This window comes from Barbatula barbatula (assembly GCF_947034865.1).
Source record: "Barbatula barbatula genome assembly, chromosome: 9".
Taxonomy (NCBI): domain Eukaryota; kingdom Metazoa; phylum Chordata; class Actinopteri; order Cypriniformes; family Nemacheilidae; genus Barbatula; species Barbatula barbatula.
The window spans coordinates 567518-584884 of record NC_136772.1 but is presented as its reverse complement, the minus strand read 5'-3'; the positions used below and the strand labels follow the sequence as shown (position 1 = coordinate 584884).

Here is a 17367-nt window from a genome sequence, read left to right as displayed (position 1 = left end):
GCCGAGTGGCACGACTTTTCTTAAACATACACACAGTTGACTGTTTTTGTGAATCTACAGCAGGGAGAGAAACACACAGAGGTGACGCTGTTGGTCGGCCCCAGATACGGCATAAGTCATGTGATCAACACCAAAACCAATCTGGTGGCCCTGCTGGCCGACTTCAGCCATGTCAACAGAATCGAGATGTACACGGAGGATGAGAGAAACGTACGGGTGGAGCTTCACGTCTTAGATGTCAAAGTGAGTTTTTATGTAATCCATTCAAGATTTATATACAACTCAATGCATATGACAACAGAGGTGAACTGTAGACCCATAACAACAACATCATCATTTCGTGTCGTCATCTGATGCTCATGAATTCATTATTTTGAAAATTTCGTGTTACACAATACATTAATAAATTAGCAGAAACAGCTCTGAGTTCAATTCTGATTGGATGATATACACAAACCTGTACTGCCATCTAATCGCCCTACATTTTAACTAATAAAATACATGGCAAAATAATTAGTTTACATAACAGATTCAGATTGTTTTATAAATATTGTTCTGATTGCTGCCTTTAAATGCCCGCTTGAAAAAATGAAGTACATTCTAGTTTTATTATGGTATACTGTAGAACATTGTAGTATTTTATGGTATACTATTGTTACTACTGCCTTTAGTTAATGTATACTATAGTATTCTGTAATGCATTAAGTATAGTTAATATCACAGAATAGAACTTACTACAGTTTATCAGAGTAAATATTACAGTATTGATGGTTTCATCTTAACAACATAAACAAACGTTACAGCGCATGCACACTTTTTCTGACACCAACTGAACTTCCGGTACACATTTACAAACAATAGAGCGCCTGTAGATTAACAATGAAAAGAACCGTTCATTCAACAAATCGGTAAAATAATAATATAAAGGAATATTAACAAATTAAATACAATATAAATAGTTAAATTATTAGACACAAACCGGACCGGAAGTTAACTGTGGGTCAGGCACCTACGCGTCCGTTGAAAATGTTTATCCAAAGTATACTATCAAAAGTAAAAAAACTACTAGAGTACTAAAGTAAATTGAGTAATACTATAGTTTACTTTAAAGCGCTCATCAGTGAACCTTTTCCACAAGTTGGCACGAGTCTTCATGAAATGTCTGTAACATTTGTTCACAGCAACACGTTTTAGTGTATGTCTCTTTAAATGCTAATGAGTTACTGCGCACCCACCCTTCTTCAGTAATGTACTGCAGTGTTTCCCAATGCTGGTCTTCAGGACACACCTCCCAGAATGTTTTAGATTTGACCTGATTCAACTCCACAGCTTGTAGTTGTGTTAGTTGAGGAGCTTTTTCAAACATTCGGGGAGGTGTGTCCTGAAGCCCAGGGTTGGGAAAGAACCCCTTCCTATGTCACAAGAGGCTCGTTTTCTCACATGAATGCAGGGAAAAGCTCACCAAAACTTTTCTGAGTTGGTAAATGCCCCAGGGACTCGATTACTCCATTAGCACTAAAACTATGAATTTTTTAAATATTTTTCATAGTAAGGTTTAAAAACACATGTATCAAGTTAAATACCGAAGTGTACTATATGCGAGGATCATATGTAACTGTGATGTTATCATGTTGAAGGTAAGTTTAAGCTGTTATAAAACAACAACTTTCACGAGCAGTATAACAGAGTTTTTTTGTGTCTTGGCGTCGATGTTTTTTCAGCCCATCACACTGATAATGGAGTGCAGTGATGCGATGAATCTGGCGTGTTTGACTGCTGGATATTACAGACTGCTGGTGGATTCGCGCAGGTCCATCTTCAACATGGCCAACAACAGTAACACCGCAGGTGAGTGACCCCTCTCACATCACACTTGGGATGTGTTCACATTTAGAGTTTGGTTATTTTGGTCCGGACCAAAAAGGACAAAATACAATTTAATCCTGGTTTGCCTAGTGTCTCCACAAGTAATGTAACAGCAAACTTAAAGATATCGAAAACCGTGCCCTAACCAAACGCGATGCTGCGTGACGCTGCTTATTTCAATCGAACCGCACTAGAATTAAATTGAAAGCCGACCATCTTTACTGGAGGCCGCCTTTGGCTGGTTGCATAAACTGCGTAGACTAGTCGTACAAGTTAGTCATCCAATTTATTTCTTCAAAAACACGACAGCCGTCATCAAGAGCCGGTTTTAATTTTCTCTTTTTCTTTTTAAGTAGCTATAATAAGCTTTGCTATTAACATACGTTGTTCCTTTCTTATTCATTTATTTAACACAAACATTTTTCATTTCGTTTTCCCTTTCTTATTCGTTTTTTGCAAGGTGTGTCCCTTAATCACTTGTTTTGTTAATTTTGGCAACTTATTTACGATAAGGTTTTTTATATTCGTTAAAAAATTCGTTTTTGTGTAGTGTGTGCTTCGATTTTATTTCGTAGTTTTGTTTATTTTTATTAAGAAATATATTGAACCCACCATTCATTTTAGCAATTGCTGTACCCGAATTTTAATCACCGCCACATCCCTAACGCAATAACTGAACAGTCACACCAGAGTTTGTTTTATTTGAACCAAACATGCCATATGTGAACATCTATACACTCCGATCACAATACACTATATACTGACTTCACCATATCACCATACTATCGTGTTGCAATGTTTTTAAATTCATTTAAACAGATTCCTTTCCAAAAACATTTATGGTTCAATTTAACTGAATGCACATGAATAAAATTCAACCAATGGGATGAAAAGGATGTCATATCATAAAATATTTAAAATGATCTTGAACACATACAGTATTGTTTCTTTTTATCATTTCAGGTGTTTTTAAGATCAAACATTCCACACGTTCAGCCTCAGTTTTGATTGTTCTTTGTGATTTTATATGAACACTCCTGCTCCTGTTTGTTTCAGGACACGACTCGAGGGCCAAACACAACTACCAGACAATCGACTGGAACTACAGCCCCTGCGACGCATGCCACGAGCCGCACCCGGATTACATCACGTGTGGCCGACAGGAGTGTGATGTCATCCCCACAGAAACACAGTCAGAGCATCGCACGCACGTAGACGACAAATCCGACAGACTGAACCGAGGTCATGCTTGCTCTCAACCGTACTTCATTGTCCCAAAGAGCAAACCTCAAGACTCACCCAGGAGCGCCAAAGTGTCCTTCATATTCGGCGATCCTCCGCTGGAAATCGTGAACCCTCAGAACCTGGGATACCAGAGACTGATGGAGGACATCCCGGAGGTTCTAGAGGAGCACAGATACCTGTACGCTCAGCAGAGGGACTACAGGCCCCTGGACGCATCGATGGAGGTCGACGGCTTTCAGTATGGCGCACACATGGTCTACGGCGACGCTAAAATCTTCGGTATGACGGAGGGCATCGAGGAGCCACTGCTGCACGACATCTGCTACGCGGAGACCACCGACGACGCCGAGGATGATGATGACATCAGCTGCGAGGAGGACCTGATGATGATGATGATGATGGGCGAGAAAGCCAACTCTCTCCTGTCTCTCTCCGAATCCAGCGATGACATCATCGACCTGACGTCGCTCCCGCCGCCGCCGGAGGGTGACGACGAGGAGGAGAACGACGATCTTTTGCAGACGCTGAACTTGGCGATCGCCGCCCCGCCGCCGGGGTTCAGGGACAGCTCAGATGAGGACGACCACCAGGGGTCTCGAGGACGGCGAACGACGACAGACGACATCCCCGTGTCGCTGATTGATTCTGTGCCGACGCAGGTGTCGGCAGGAACTGAGCAAGTGTTCAACGATGCTGTGGTTTCCACGCTGCAGGCGCTGGAGGCTCTCGCTGCCTCTGAAGATCAATCGCGCCCACAACAGGACAATTCTTCAGGTTCTTACACTATCGTAACGTTTATTCGTTGACATTGCAGGATCATCCAGACGTTCTTTTCTCATTTTGTTGTTCCATTCGGTTCAGTGCAGGTCCCATGTGTCCTGTGTTTCTTTTGTGTGTGTGTGTGTGCATTTGTTTTATTTATTATGTAAATGGCGCTTTTCATGAACGGTGTACAAATTTGTGTCCCATTACTTTTTTTAGTGTAAAAAATTATCACCATAAACCTAAAGAAGTCAAGTGAAGACAACTGTAAAACAAAACCGATTGATGGTCAATGTTTTCTAGAGTTTAAACACCTCCTGAAGTTTAATTGTATTCTATTTGTACTTCCTTCATGGAAAGTGCCAGATCTCGAGTGGATTTGTGCATTTTTGGTCATTGTTCATTGATTTCATTGTTAATGGTATTTCTTTGTTTCATTTCATAGCCGTCAACATTTTGTACAAATAAACTATTTTAAAGTATTGGTACGGTGAGGCGTATGTCTGCTTTACTAAATGTTTGTGTCTTCACGCAGGTGTAGAAATATCTCGCTCCTTTAGCCCCGAGTCCTCGTCGGATTCTGGGAATGAGACAAATTCCTCTGAAATGACGGAGGGCTCGGAGCTGGCAGCAGCTCACAAACTTTCCGAAAACACTTTGAAAATGTTTGTAGCCACAGCCGGCGGTTACCAAACGCTTGCCGCTGAGGAGACAGAGTTTCGTTTGACCCCCTGCGACTCTCAGTCCGCTCAACCTCGAAACCTCCGCTCCGAACACTTCGAGATGGAGCCGGAAACCATGGAAACCAAATCTCTGACCGAATACTTCAACAAGATGCACATGGACGTGATGATGGGAATGAAAAGTGAAGAGCGTGACGTCGAGCAGAGAAGCGGAGGAGATCCCGAAGTGCGCCAGATCGCCGAAACGCACCGGGAAGATATCAGGAGGTACAACGACTTCACCGTGAGAGATTCCCATCGATCGAGTCCCTTCGACCTCGAGAGGAGGTCACACATGGCTAAAACAGATGGGCACGTTTACTCGGAGGTGGCCTGTGACACCGGCACGTCAGGCAGGGTCACTCAAAAGGTCAAGAGAGGTGAGTTGGACGGTTCCACGCTGAGGGGTTCTCCCGCTAAAGAGCTGCGAGCCCATCAAATCAGAGCGGTTCAGGCGGAACATTCGCTGCCCAAACGGATGTCGTCTCTCCAGAGCGAGGGCGCTCATTCTCTTCAGAGCTCACAGGGCTCGTCCATCGACGCCGGCTGTTGTACAGGCAGCAGTAACTCCGGGACGCCGATGGATTCTCCTCTGTGCACGACTGAGAATGTGCACGCGCATGCCGAGTCCTCCGCCAAACCTGCCGGATATCAGAACCAGAGCGCGGATTCTGCTTTTTTGCGGAAGCAGCACGGAACGGCCGCTGCGGAGTCAACCGCTGGAGCCGCCAGAGACGGGTGTCAGCGGATGCCCAAGATCAAAGAGACCACAGGTATTACAGGCCTGCGTTTCAACAAAATATTGACAAAAGAACATCTTGATAGGACATGGATGATAAAAGGAACGTCGACTGTTTGTCCAAATTTGTTTGAGAAAAGTCTTATAATTCAAATCCAAAACTTACCAAGTTTTGGTAAGTTTGAATCAAGCCGGATTTCTTTTTACATCTTTCATTCCTGAGGTTTGATTTAGTTGAAATTCCGCAGACACTGGATTGAAATTAGCACATTACATACAGAAAAGATGAATACAGAAGTTTTTTCCGTGCCTGTATGGACAGATCTAACCGTTCGGTTAATTTAAGGTGAAAGTCCCGTCAGAAATGATCCTAATGTCAAACCTGTGTGAATTTCTTCTTCAGAACACAAAAGAAGATATTTTGAAGAATACTGAACACTGAACCCCATTGACTTCCTTTGTATGAACACCACTGAGACATTTCTCAAAATATCTTCAGTTGTGCTTCAGACAGATAAAAAACACATGATGTTGACGTAATGATGACAGAATTTGGGTTAAATTGTGCATATCTGACTCAGCCGGGGTTCAAATGGGCCGAGGCGTTCTTAAAAGATTTGATTCACAAAAGCACTTGTTGTATTAACTTGCTAGCTTGTAAAAGGAAGTCAATTTGGTTCGTATTTGTCATAATGCTGTACACACGACTCAATCAAACTTGAGATGACGTTTCACTTTTAAATGTAAATGTAAAAGTATTACAACCTACAGTAATTCAACTCTCCAGCTGTATTAACTTAAGTCCGTTGTAAAGAGTTTCTGCAGGCTCATCACACACTTTCATTATCGTGTTATCATAAATCGTCCGGACCCTCTAACCGTCTTTCTCTATCTCTCTTTTCCACCACAGTGTAGCACGCTGATGACGAAGACAAAACCCAAGACTGGTCTTCTCTCACGATGTGTCCATATTCATCCATAGCACAGATTCACATGTGCCAAACCAGAGGCGATGGGAGGTCCGAATCTTCCCCGTTTATATTTGCACTCGGCCTCAAATGACCCCGCTCTGGTAGCCTCAGGGAGGCAGAAATGGAGTTTTAATAGGAACACTATTGGCTCAGGGAGCATTGACACTTTTTAATGGCGACTACAGTGAGCAGACGGTCAAAATCCATCCCATCGACCGAACCTGAATGCAGAAGATTCAAAAGCCATTTCATTCACATCGCTTCAATAATCCACAACCCAGGACCCAACTTCATTTCATCATTGTGGAATTGGTTCCTCGTAAGCGTTTGTTGTGTACCGGATGGAGCGAGGTGATCTGTGACATCACCTCAACAAGAAAGAGGTGTTTCGCAGTTTTGTTGATGTTAGAATAATGCAGTGATGAATTTGCACACAGTAACACCAGGATTGGGCATTACGAACGTAAATATCATCACGTGTTGTTTATTTCACATTGACCTGCATAAATGAATCTAGCACAGAAAACACACTTCCATTCTGCTTTGAGAAATTCTCTATTTCAGCCACATTTCCCTCCAGACTGCATGTGCAGAGCTTTTTATTTTTCAAGCTGAAGGTTTGGAGTGAAGCTGCAGCAGTTAGACGCCGATTTCTTACCTTACAGGTTATTTTGATGACTAACGCTCAAGTGCATTGAATGCATCACATTGCCATGCAGTAATGCAGTTTTTGATGTTAGGAATGGTCATCGTACAGCTTCCATTTAGCCATAGCAAAGCCATATGACGACACATATACTGTATGATGGAAATCAAGGTACGAGGCCCGTATGATGACGTGTGGTTTGTGTATATTTTGTGCAATATGTATAATGGAGTTCTACAATATATGTAAAAGAATTCTTCAATGCGTAGAATTTTTAAAGGAAGATATATATATATATATATATATAGACGTGTATACAGTAAATGACATCGCGGACGCATCACTTCTTTTCTCCCATGTGTTTTATTTAGTTTAGCAGGATGACAAAACTCGCTGAACTTCATAATCTTTCCTATTTCTTCTCATGAGTAATTCTTCTTCTTATTTAGCGTCTACGGTGACATTTCACGATTATAACTGTCATGTGTTTTATTTCAGTTATCACACCATTAAAGATCTCCACTTGGTTACAGAAAACTTGTGCTGTCTTTCTTTCATTAGAAGACATTAACACATTTCAGTAAGTGGTTTCGGGAAAACTGCGAATGTGTGAAATGTCTTTAGATTATAATGTTTTGATTATTTCATATCACTTTTGTTTATAGAGAAACCAAAGTAAAACTGTAGAAAACCATCAGTGTCTCAGGAGATCACAGGTGAAAGTGTCTGTGGTGTTTCTCGTCACACTTCAGTGATATTTGTTGTTCACATCATCATCGGGTGAATCCTGAGATTCAGGGGTAAATGTGACGGGTTTGTACTGTTTTTGAGATAAAGAGGAAGTTGTGTTGTCTAAATATATTCATTCTCACTTTTGTTTGTCATTTTACTATTATTGGCCAATTGCACCTGTGCTGCAGAGATCTTCATGAAGCAAAAGATCTGAATTGCAGCATTTCTACATGAAATTCCTCCCAGACGTCTCCTGAAAGTCAAAGAGAGACGGTGAGTTATCGTATGTATTTCTGTTAAAAGTTTGTGAGGTGGAAGAACTTGACTGATGCCAAGAGATGAATGTAGACAAGTCAGAGAAATGTTTATGTATTTGGTAGAATATTTGTTTGCAAAAATGGCATGTTTATTTGTGGATATATTAGGGTTATGTGCGTTCAGCTGTATTTATGGATAGATGAAACATGACATAATCTGTGGATCAGAAACGCACTTGACACGTGCAGATGTGAATGTGTGCGATCGGTGTATGAACTCATTGTGTGCTCTTCTTGTGTTCTGTGGTGGTAACAATGCTCGAGGGAATTTCCTTAAGATCTTTGTGACATTTAATGCTGTGTAACCATAAACATATAAGCAGTTTAACTGAAATGTTATCTTTTAAACGCTTTTCTCCAACTTGACCTGAAACAAGAAACGCTGTACATTAATAATGCACCGGAAAAATAACTTGTAGAATGTACTTAAACAATATTTGTGGAGAAGATGTTTAGTATAATTCAAGTGCGGCTAAATAACCAGAATAAAGTGAATTCTACTTATTAAATAAATGTAGTATTTGTTACGACATTAAGTAAATATTACTCAAAGTAAACAAATAAAAAACGTGTACATTGAACAATGTGTCTATCTCAATCGTCATGGGTTCACTTACTTTTATATTGAAATATATCATTTTTTCAACATGATTATCAAGTGAGAAGAGACTGGTGACAAACTTAAAAAGAATACCAAAACTCCCCTAAAATCTCAAAGATAAACCAATACAAACACAAAGTCTTAAAATGACGGATAATCAGAAAAATTAGTCTCCTAATGCAGTCAGATGCAAAGCATGCTGGGAACTACAGATCAGCTGCCAAGGTGGTTATATCTACAACAATTATTTATATAGTCTCAACACAAAATAAATAAGTAAAGTTAATATTCAACATAATACAATTGAATTGAATTTATTTCATTTGAATCTATTAAAATTACTCAAACAAAACAATTAAAATCTTAACAACCCAAATGAGTTTGGGTTTTTTTTCCTGCATACAATGTACAACGGCACATAATCCTTTTTATCTGCTTGTGGAGAGAATACAGCCTACAGTCACACACATGATCATTTTCATTTACTAATTTGTCCATATAGTTTATATTATAATGTATATTAGTCAAATTTCACACATATTGGGACCACCACTTTAAATAAACATGTCTGTCTGTTTCATTCATTCCAATCAAGGCTAGTATAGTATTGTTTTGTACATCTATAAATGTAGTTTCCATTGATGGATTTGGGTGATGAGTGGTCAGGTCTGGGCGTAATGCAGTCCGGTTAAGTTTTTCCACATTACACTGAATCAATACTTTCTTTTTTAATGCTGATTTGTGCACAAAGCCATTGCCATGTTGGAGCAGAAAAGAGCCCAAAACTGTTGCTATAAGATAAGAGGCACATCATTCTCTATATTATCATAATGATGTGTAGTAGTGGTTCGCAAACTTTTCAGATCACGTACCACCTTATGAACGCCATAGAAAGTCATATGAATCAACACTTACATTAATAGTAGAGATGTGAATTATTATCTTTACACCTTGTCTTTCAATTCTAATGTAGTATTAATAATACAAACACGTATTTAGTTATTATTTGTTAGTGACTCTTACGGGGCATTTATTAAGAGAGAGATAAAGACAGAGAGAGAGACTCACGACCGTCTGTCTGCTCTCACTCTGTGTTTCAGCTGCCCGTTACACGCCAGAGTACCATTGATAAATAAACAATTATTTATACTACTATTTGTAAATTGTACAAGGGCTGAGATGTATCTACGTATTTATGAATCATGTATTAAACATTTGAAATTGTATTTAAAACACGAAGTTCAAATTAAAGCCACAATATGGAATAGTTTTGTTATGAAATATCCAAAAGTCACTTGCACATTGTGATATATTTCATGCAGTTGTGTACTTACATGATCCCAAATGTTCCCAAGAATGTGTGAATCCAGAGAAATTCTTTAAACTAATTAAAAAACAGAGTAGTTTTCTTTGTTTTATTAATATGGTAAATACGTTTTTTTATAATTATATGTGAATTGTTATTATATTATATTTTTACAAATTTTTTATTATTTAATAATGTTTTTTAGTTAAGTTTTATTTCATTTTATTATATAGCATAGTGTTAGTTAATTATTTTCATGTAATAATTTGTGAAAAATTCATAAACGTTCTCGTTTTTTTTAGCAGTTACTTGAGGTCTCTCCCTGAGAAGATTTTTTGTTCTCTTTCAGATGATGAAGACCTTTATGATCATCGCTGCTCTGATATTCATCTGCTCGCTGGAGCTGAATGGATCTCAGTGGTACCCCAAAAGCCTGAAGTGCGATGTGTCTATGGATGATAATGAGACAGAGGTGCTCGTGGACTGCACTGAACGTGGTCTCACCGAAGTACCGTCGGGAATCCCCACGAACACCACCAATCTGACCCTGACCATTAACCACATACCGCACGTCACGAACGACTCTTTCCACAACCTGCTAAACATTACCGAAATCGACCTGCGCTGCAACTGCGTACCCATCAAGGTGGGACCCAAAGACCGCGTCTGCACCCACAGCGTGATCATTGACAACGGGACCTTCTCGAAGCTTAAGAATCTGAGATCCCTTTATCTGGATGGCAACCAGCTGTCTGCCATTCCTAAAGGTCTTCCGCCAAACCTTGTGCTTCTGAGTCTGGAGGTCAATAGCATTTCTTCAATCGTTAAAGAGAATCTAACAGAACTGAGGAATATAGAGAAACTTTACCTCGGACAGAACTGTTACTTCAGGAACCCATGCAACATGTCGTATTACATACAAGAGGATGTGTTTTTATATCTAGACAGAATGACGCTGCTTTCTCTGAAGTCTAACAATCTGTCCTACATGCCCCACAAGCTGCCCTCCAGCCTTAAAGAGTTGTACTTGTACAATAATAACATTCAGAAAATCACAGAAAAGGATTTCCACAACCTGACCGAGCTGGAGATACTGGATTTAAGTGGGAATTGCCCTCGCTGTTATAACGCTCCGTTCCCGTGCGCTCCGTGCCCGGACAATGCTCCACTCCAGATACATATAAACTCCTTCAAAACCTTAATGAACCTGAAAACTCTTCGTCTTCACAGTAACTCTCTGACCAGCATACGTTCAGAGTGGTTCCAGAATCTAACAAACCTCCTTGTTCTGGACCTCTCCAGTAATTTTTTGGCTAAAGAGATAACCCACACCTCATTCCCTGCACTATTGCCGAAGCTTGAAGAGTTGGACCTCTCCTTTAACTTTGCGCTGCAGATTTATCCAGCATCTCTTAACCTTTCAGCATCATTTGATCATCTCCAATCTCTGCGCGTTCTGAGAATTAAAGGTTATGTGTTTCAAGAGCTCACGCTTCAAGACATTCAACCGTTGAGCAGTTTAAAGAACCTGGAGTTCGTCGATCTCGGCACAAACTTTATAAAGATAGCACATCTCAGCATCCTCAAGAACCTGAAGAACTTCAAAATCATCAACTTATCAGACAACAAAATCTCTTTACCTTCAGAAGGGGAATTTACAGGTTCCAACAACTTCAGAGAGAACCGGTTTAGTTCCCCGATGTCTCAAGGTGCTCAGTACCACAACGGAGACGTGAAGGACATGCACTATTTTCTTTATGATGAGTTTGCACGCAGCTGCAAATACAAAGACAAGGAACTCAGGACTTCCAGTCCTTTTGATAGCGAATGCAGTCGATTTGGAAAAACGTTGGATATCAGTAGGAATAACATCTTTTTTCTCCATCCTAGATTTCTGAATCTCGGTGAGCTTAAGTGTTTGAATTTATCGGGTAATGCCATGAGTCAGAGTCTGAACGGCTCAGAGTTCATTCAGTTGAAGAACCTGCAATATCTGGACTTCTCTGACAATCGTCTGGACTTGATGTTCTCTTCAGCGTTTCAGGAACTCACCAATCTTGTGGTTCTGGACATCAGTCGTAACAGTCACTTCTTCGTGGCCGAGGGTTTGACTCACATGCTGAACTTTACAAAGAACCTGGGCAAACTGAGTAAACTGATCATGAACGACAACCTGATATCCACGTCTACAAACACAGAAATGGAAAGCTTCACACTGGAAAGTCTAGAGTTTAAAGGGAATCGCCTGGACATGTTGTGGAGGGACGGAGACACACGGTTTGTCAACTACTTCAAGAAACTTTTAGTCTTAAAGGTGCTTGATATTTCACGCAACAACCTGAACTTCATCCCGGAGGAAGTTTTCCAAGGCCTCCCGGAGACGCTGACAGATTTCTACGTCGCTAGCAACAGAATAAATTCATTTAAATGGAAAGGCCTTGTGTACCTTCCAAACCTTAAGCGCTTGGATCTCAGTGATAATCACTTGACTAGCGTTCCGTGTCTGTCTAACTATACAAAATCCATTGAAGTTCTCATACTGTGCAAGAATAATATTGTTCAACTGCCTCCTGATTTTCTCAAGGATGCTTTTAGCCTTAAGAAACTGGATTTAAGCTATAACCGCATCAAGTTCATCGATCAGTCAAGCTTTCCGGAAAACGTCATAGACAGCCTGGAGACCCTTTACTTGAACAACAACAGGTTTGTTTGCTCCTGCAATGCCACATGGTTCGTCCGATGGATCAACCGCACGTCTGTTAATATTCCACATCTGGCCACTGATGTCAACTGTGCCTCCCCGAGCGCCCAGCGAGGTCAGAGTGTCATTTTTTTGAACCTTCAAGCCTGTCAACACAATTCGCTGTCAATCATTCTCTTTATTTTACTGACATCTGTGATTCTAAGCATCCTCACCCTCACCATATCAAGTCATCTCTTCCTCTGGGACGTTTGGTACATTTATCACTTCTGTGTGGCCAAACTCAAGGGGTACAAGCGGCTCCCCTCCAGCAACACCATGTACGATGCTTTCGTGGCCTACGACACGACGGACACGGCGGTTCACGAGTGGGTGACGCAGGAGCTCCGCGTTCAGCTGGAGGACAGGGGCGAGCCGCCCATGCATCTCTGTTTGGAGGAAAGAGACTGGATGCCTGGATGCCCGCTCATCGAGAATCTATCCCAGAGCATCCAGACGAGTAAACTCACCGTGTTCATTCTGACCGGACGTTACATGAAGGGGGGGAACTTCAGGACGGCGTTTTATTTGGCCCATCAGCGACTTATGGATGAGAAGAACGATGTCATCGTCCTGATTTTCTTGGAGAAGATGCCATGTCAGTCAAAGTACCTGAGACTGAGAAAGAGACTGTATAAGAAATCAGTCCTCGAGTGGCCGAAGAATCCACAAGCACAGACGTATTTCTGGTTCAGTCTCAGAAGTGTGATGTCTTCTGACCGTCAGCAGTATAACAAACTCTTCCAGGAATCTCTGTGATGCCGTAACACTTAAAAGCTTCTGGTTCTTTCTATATTTGAAGTTCTTCTTTCTGTAAACAAATCACATGTCCTTTTTTAATAGATGGCCCACCCAAAAATACAAAATTCACTCAATTCTTCTCTCTCGTGTTGTTGTAAACCTGAGTGTGACTCTTTCTCAAGTCATTTGGCCCTTTACACAGAAGTGAAACACAAAGATATGTTAACGGAGTTCAATATTGTCAGCAAAATATTTTCTCTTGTGTCCTGCAAAAGAATGAAACTCATACAGGTTTGACTTCAGGATGAATAAATGATGGCTGAACTGTCCCTTTAAATAAACAAAAAAGCACATTTAATCTTGTAATCATGACAATGTTATAAGACTCCCTATTGTAATATAAATCTATATTAAATAAAAGATTAACAATGAACTTTCTTTCATGGGTGGTGTGGATGCTTTTGAGCGGTGAGACATGATATATGTGTTAGTTAAAAGTGCTTGAGACGGCATTTTTACTTACTATACTTTATACGTTTAATGCACATTTATGAATTATTTATGTAAATTACCAAGTAAGTAAAGCGCACATTTTTATATCCAACGTTATAAAGAACTTTACTGTAGTATTTTACTATAGTGAACTGTAAATAGTCTAAGATAGTGTACTGTAGTATTAACTATATACCGCAATATACTTTAATATTTATCTACATTTGTCTATAAATTTCACTACTGTTTTTTATAGTAAATATCATAGTAAATCACAGTATTTCTTATGTGGGATGATGTATGTTGTTTTCTGACTCTAGTATTTTTAGTGTTGGTGCATGGCTGGGTTTTAGAGGTCAGACAGCAGACGTGCAGGCATAAATTTGACAGTGTGTTCACTTTCAGCTGTTAAATCAAACAATGTCAACACTGTTATAGGTGTCTTTCAAATCAATGGAAATTCAGTTGAACTGCATCATGGGATACAAAATTCTGTGTGTGTTGTTGTTGTTGTGCACCGCACACTTAACTGTGAACATAAGTAAACCGTATACAATAGTATGTTTTAAATGCAGAAAATGTGCTCGCTGTCCACAGTATATTCTGCAATTCGAATCATGATGACTATACGAAGGTTTGATTTTTTTAAATGCGACTGACATGCGTGCTATTTGTCGTCGTTGCTGTTGTAAATGAGGAACAGAAGACAGAAGTTCCTCATGTGCTAAAAAATCCTGTGGTCATTTCACTGAGCCACCAACCATTGAGATATAACAAGATAATACAAACATGTACTTTATTAAACAAATGTTATTGTTCTCAACAGCAAAGAGAAAGGGAAGAGTTTAAAGTCATATGTGCAGTGCCAGGTGCCAGTCACATTCAGAGGTCAGTGAGTGATTAAAGTCTCTGCCAGTTACAACAAAACTTCCCTTTTCTCAGATGCAGGCGTGTGTACATTGAAGCACGCCGCTTATTTTGAGTCTCAACGCTGCATCGCTTTCACAGGACTATAAATAGACACCGCTACCATGGTATGAGAACTTTTTATTTAAACAATTATATAGACATTAGAAAGAGGAAAGCTTTCATCTAATTCCTTTTCAATGTCAAAAGTAAAATCTTTTAAGTGAGGAATTTGTGGTTTTTAGTCTCGCACATGCTGTGTGTATTGTGTGAGTATCAGTATTATAATATTTCTAATATTTGTATATTATGTGTACTTTTAAAAGCTCAGTTTACTTTGTAGAATTTTGTCATTTAGTATTATGTCTAAGGGAATGACTGAATGTTTTTGTTGTTGTTGTCGTTTCTCCAGGTCTCTGCTTTCCTGTGGTTCAAATTCATCGTCTGGCTGATTGCGGCGTTCGAGATGAAGTTTCTTCTGTGTCAGATGAGCATGAGGACCATGAAGACGTCGCCCTGTGACATCCATGAAAACTTAACAGCCATGACGGTTGTGTTCTACTGCCGAGGGCGTCAACTGACCAAGATGCCCAATATAACAGCAAACACCACAAGCCTGGACCTGTCCGAGAACAGGATCCAGAACTTAACTTCACAAGACATGAAAAATCTGACCTATCTCAATCTCAACTTTATCAACAAGAACCAGAAGGTCACCATTCCTGCCGGACTCTTTTCCAATTTGACCAACTTAAAAATATTAGAGATGGACGGCATGGCTCTGGAGCGCATCCCTGAAAAGCTTCCCGAAAACCTGCAAGAACTCCGGCTGGTGGAGAATAAAATCACTCGGATAAACACCACGGCGTTCTCACGCATGAAAACCCTGACGCATCTTTATCTTTCTAGAAACTGTTACTATTGGAATCCATGTTTGAGAGATTACTATATTGAGAATGGAAGTTTCTCGTCCCTCACAGGCTTGAGATATCTCTCTTTATCGTTCAATAACTTGAGTCACGTCCCTACAGGACTGCCTGTGTCTTTAAGATCGCTGGAGCTGGCTTCCAACCAAATCGCATACATTGGCGAGCATGATTTCCAAGGCCTTGACAACCTGACCTCTCTTAAAATCCAAGGCAACTGTCCCAGATGCAATAACGCCCCATATCCATGTGTTCCCTGCGTTAATATATCCATTGAAATCCATCCGCGAGCTTTCTTTAACCTGGTAGAACTCCAATTACTTCATCTCGCAGGAAATTCGATCGATTCACTCGATCCCAATTGGTTTACAAAGCTTTCAAAGCTTGAGGAGCTTTACCTCTCTTATAACTTTTTGTCAATGGCTGTTACTGCCAACCACACTTTCTTGAGTAATTTACCGCTGTTGAGGGAACTGGATCTTTCGTTTAATTACGCTCTGAAGAGTTATCCTGAAAGCATCACGCTGTCATCCAGTTTCTCCAACCTGACCTCGCTGGAGATCCTACACATCCAGGGTTTGGTGTTTCAAGAAATCAGAGCAGAGACCTTCAGCTCTCTGACGGCTCTTAAAAATCTCTCAGTGTTGGATGTTGGAACAAATTTTATCGTTCACGCAGACTCAAAAACATTTTTACACTTGCAACATTTGAAGCTGCTGTATCTTTCGGAAAATAGACTTCACCCGACGGTGCAGAGTCGACCCCCAAACCGAGAAGGACTAGATTCGCACGCTCCAGATGTGGGATCTTCATTCGAGACGCCCTCGTTGGCAGAAGCCTACAGCCACCCAAAGGATCATGCATATGAGGTCTCCAACAGCCTGGTGAAACCAGAGTGCTTCGCCGCCGGACGCGTGCTGGATCTGAGTCGCAATAATCTCTTCTTCATCTCTCCTCAACTGTTCGAGACATACGGGAACATTTCTTGCCTCAATCTCTCCAGAAACGGTTTTGCTGCCGCCCCTAACGGATCTGAATTCACTTCGCTTCCGGGCATCAAATATCTGGATCTGTCCTTCAATAAAATCGACTTGGCATACGACCACGCCTTTACAGAGTTACAGGATCTGGAAGTGCTGGACCTCAGTTACAACCCACATTATTTCACCGTGAAAGGCATAACGCACAATCTGAACTTCCTCGAGCGTCTCCCTTCTTTAAAAGTTCTCAACATGAGCTTTAACAGCATCGACACGCTCACCACCAAAACCATGTCCAGTCGGTCTCTCCAGGAGCTTCAGTTCCAGCGCAACAGTCTGGGCAAGTTATGGATGAAGAGAGACAAAACCTACGACCGGATTTTCAACAAACTGACCAACCTGACCTATCTGGACATATCGCACAACAACATCGGAAACATGCCCAATCGAGTTTACATGTATCTTCCCAAGAGCATTCAGAAACTGAGACTGAGTCACAATCACCTGACACGCATTCAGTGGTCAATGTTAAGAGATTTCACACATCTCCGCGAACTCATTTTAGACAGCAATAATGTCAATTTCATATCCAGCAATCTGTCGCAAGACGTTCCCTCGCTGGTGTTTCTTGATCTTCAGCACAACAGGATCTCCAAGCTCCCCGGTGGGTTTCTT

The 17367-nt window shown here is 40.8% G+C and overlaps 3 protein-coding genes across 3 annotated transcripts in view; all 3 read left to right on the top strand.

Moving 5' to 3' along the window:
• LOC306898707 (FERM and PDZ domain-containing protein 4-like) overlaps positions 1-6308 on the top strand; it is a gene marked incomplete at its 5' end in the record, with an annotated part of 31465 nt that extends 25157 nt beyond the window's left edge. Inside the window, 5 exons of the mRNA XM_079464451.1 lie at positions 61-243; positions 1722-1848; positions 2923-3885; positions 4409-5368; positions 6245-6308. Coding sequence (XP_079320577.1) covers positions 61-243; positions 1722-1848; positions 2923-3885; positions 4409-5368; positions 6245-6249 — 2238 coding nt within the window. The 3' untranslated portion in view covers positions 6250-6308. The remainder of the gene's footprint in view (positions 1-60; positions 244-1721; positions 1849-2922; positions 3886-4408; positions 5369-6244) is intronic.
• Positions 6309-7870: 1562 nt separating this feature from the next.
• Positions 7871-13826, top strand: LOC306899022 (toll-like receptor 7). Its single transcript, XM_079464974.1, has 2 exons — positions 7871-7956; positions 10257-13826. Exon 2 carries the CDS (start codon positions 10257-10259, stop codon positions 13404-13406), a length of 3150 nt encoding a protein of 1049 aa, XP_079321100.1. The 5' UTR covers positions 7871-7956; the 3' UTR covers positions 13407-13826.
• A 928-nt stretch (positions 13827-14754) lies between these two features.
• tlr8a (toll-like receptor 8a) lies at positions 14755-17361 on the top strand (the record flags this gene model as incomplete). The annotated part of the gene is made up of 2 exons (XM_079463807.1): positions 14755-14914; positions 15199-17361. Coding segments are annotated over exons 1-2 (2166 nt in total), but the record flags the coding sequence as incomplete, so codon positions are not given.
• Positions 17362-17367: the final 6 nt, after the last annotated feature.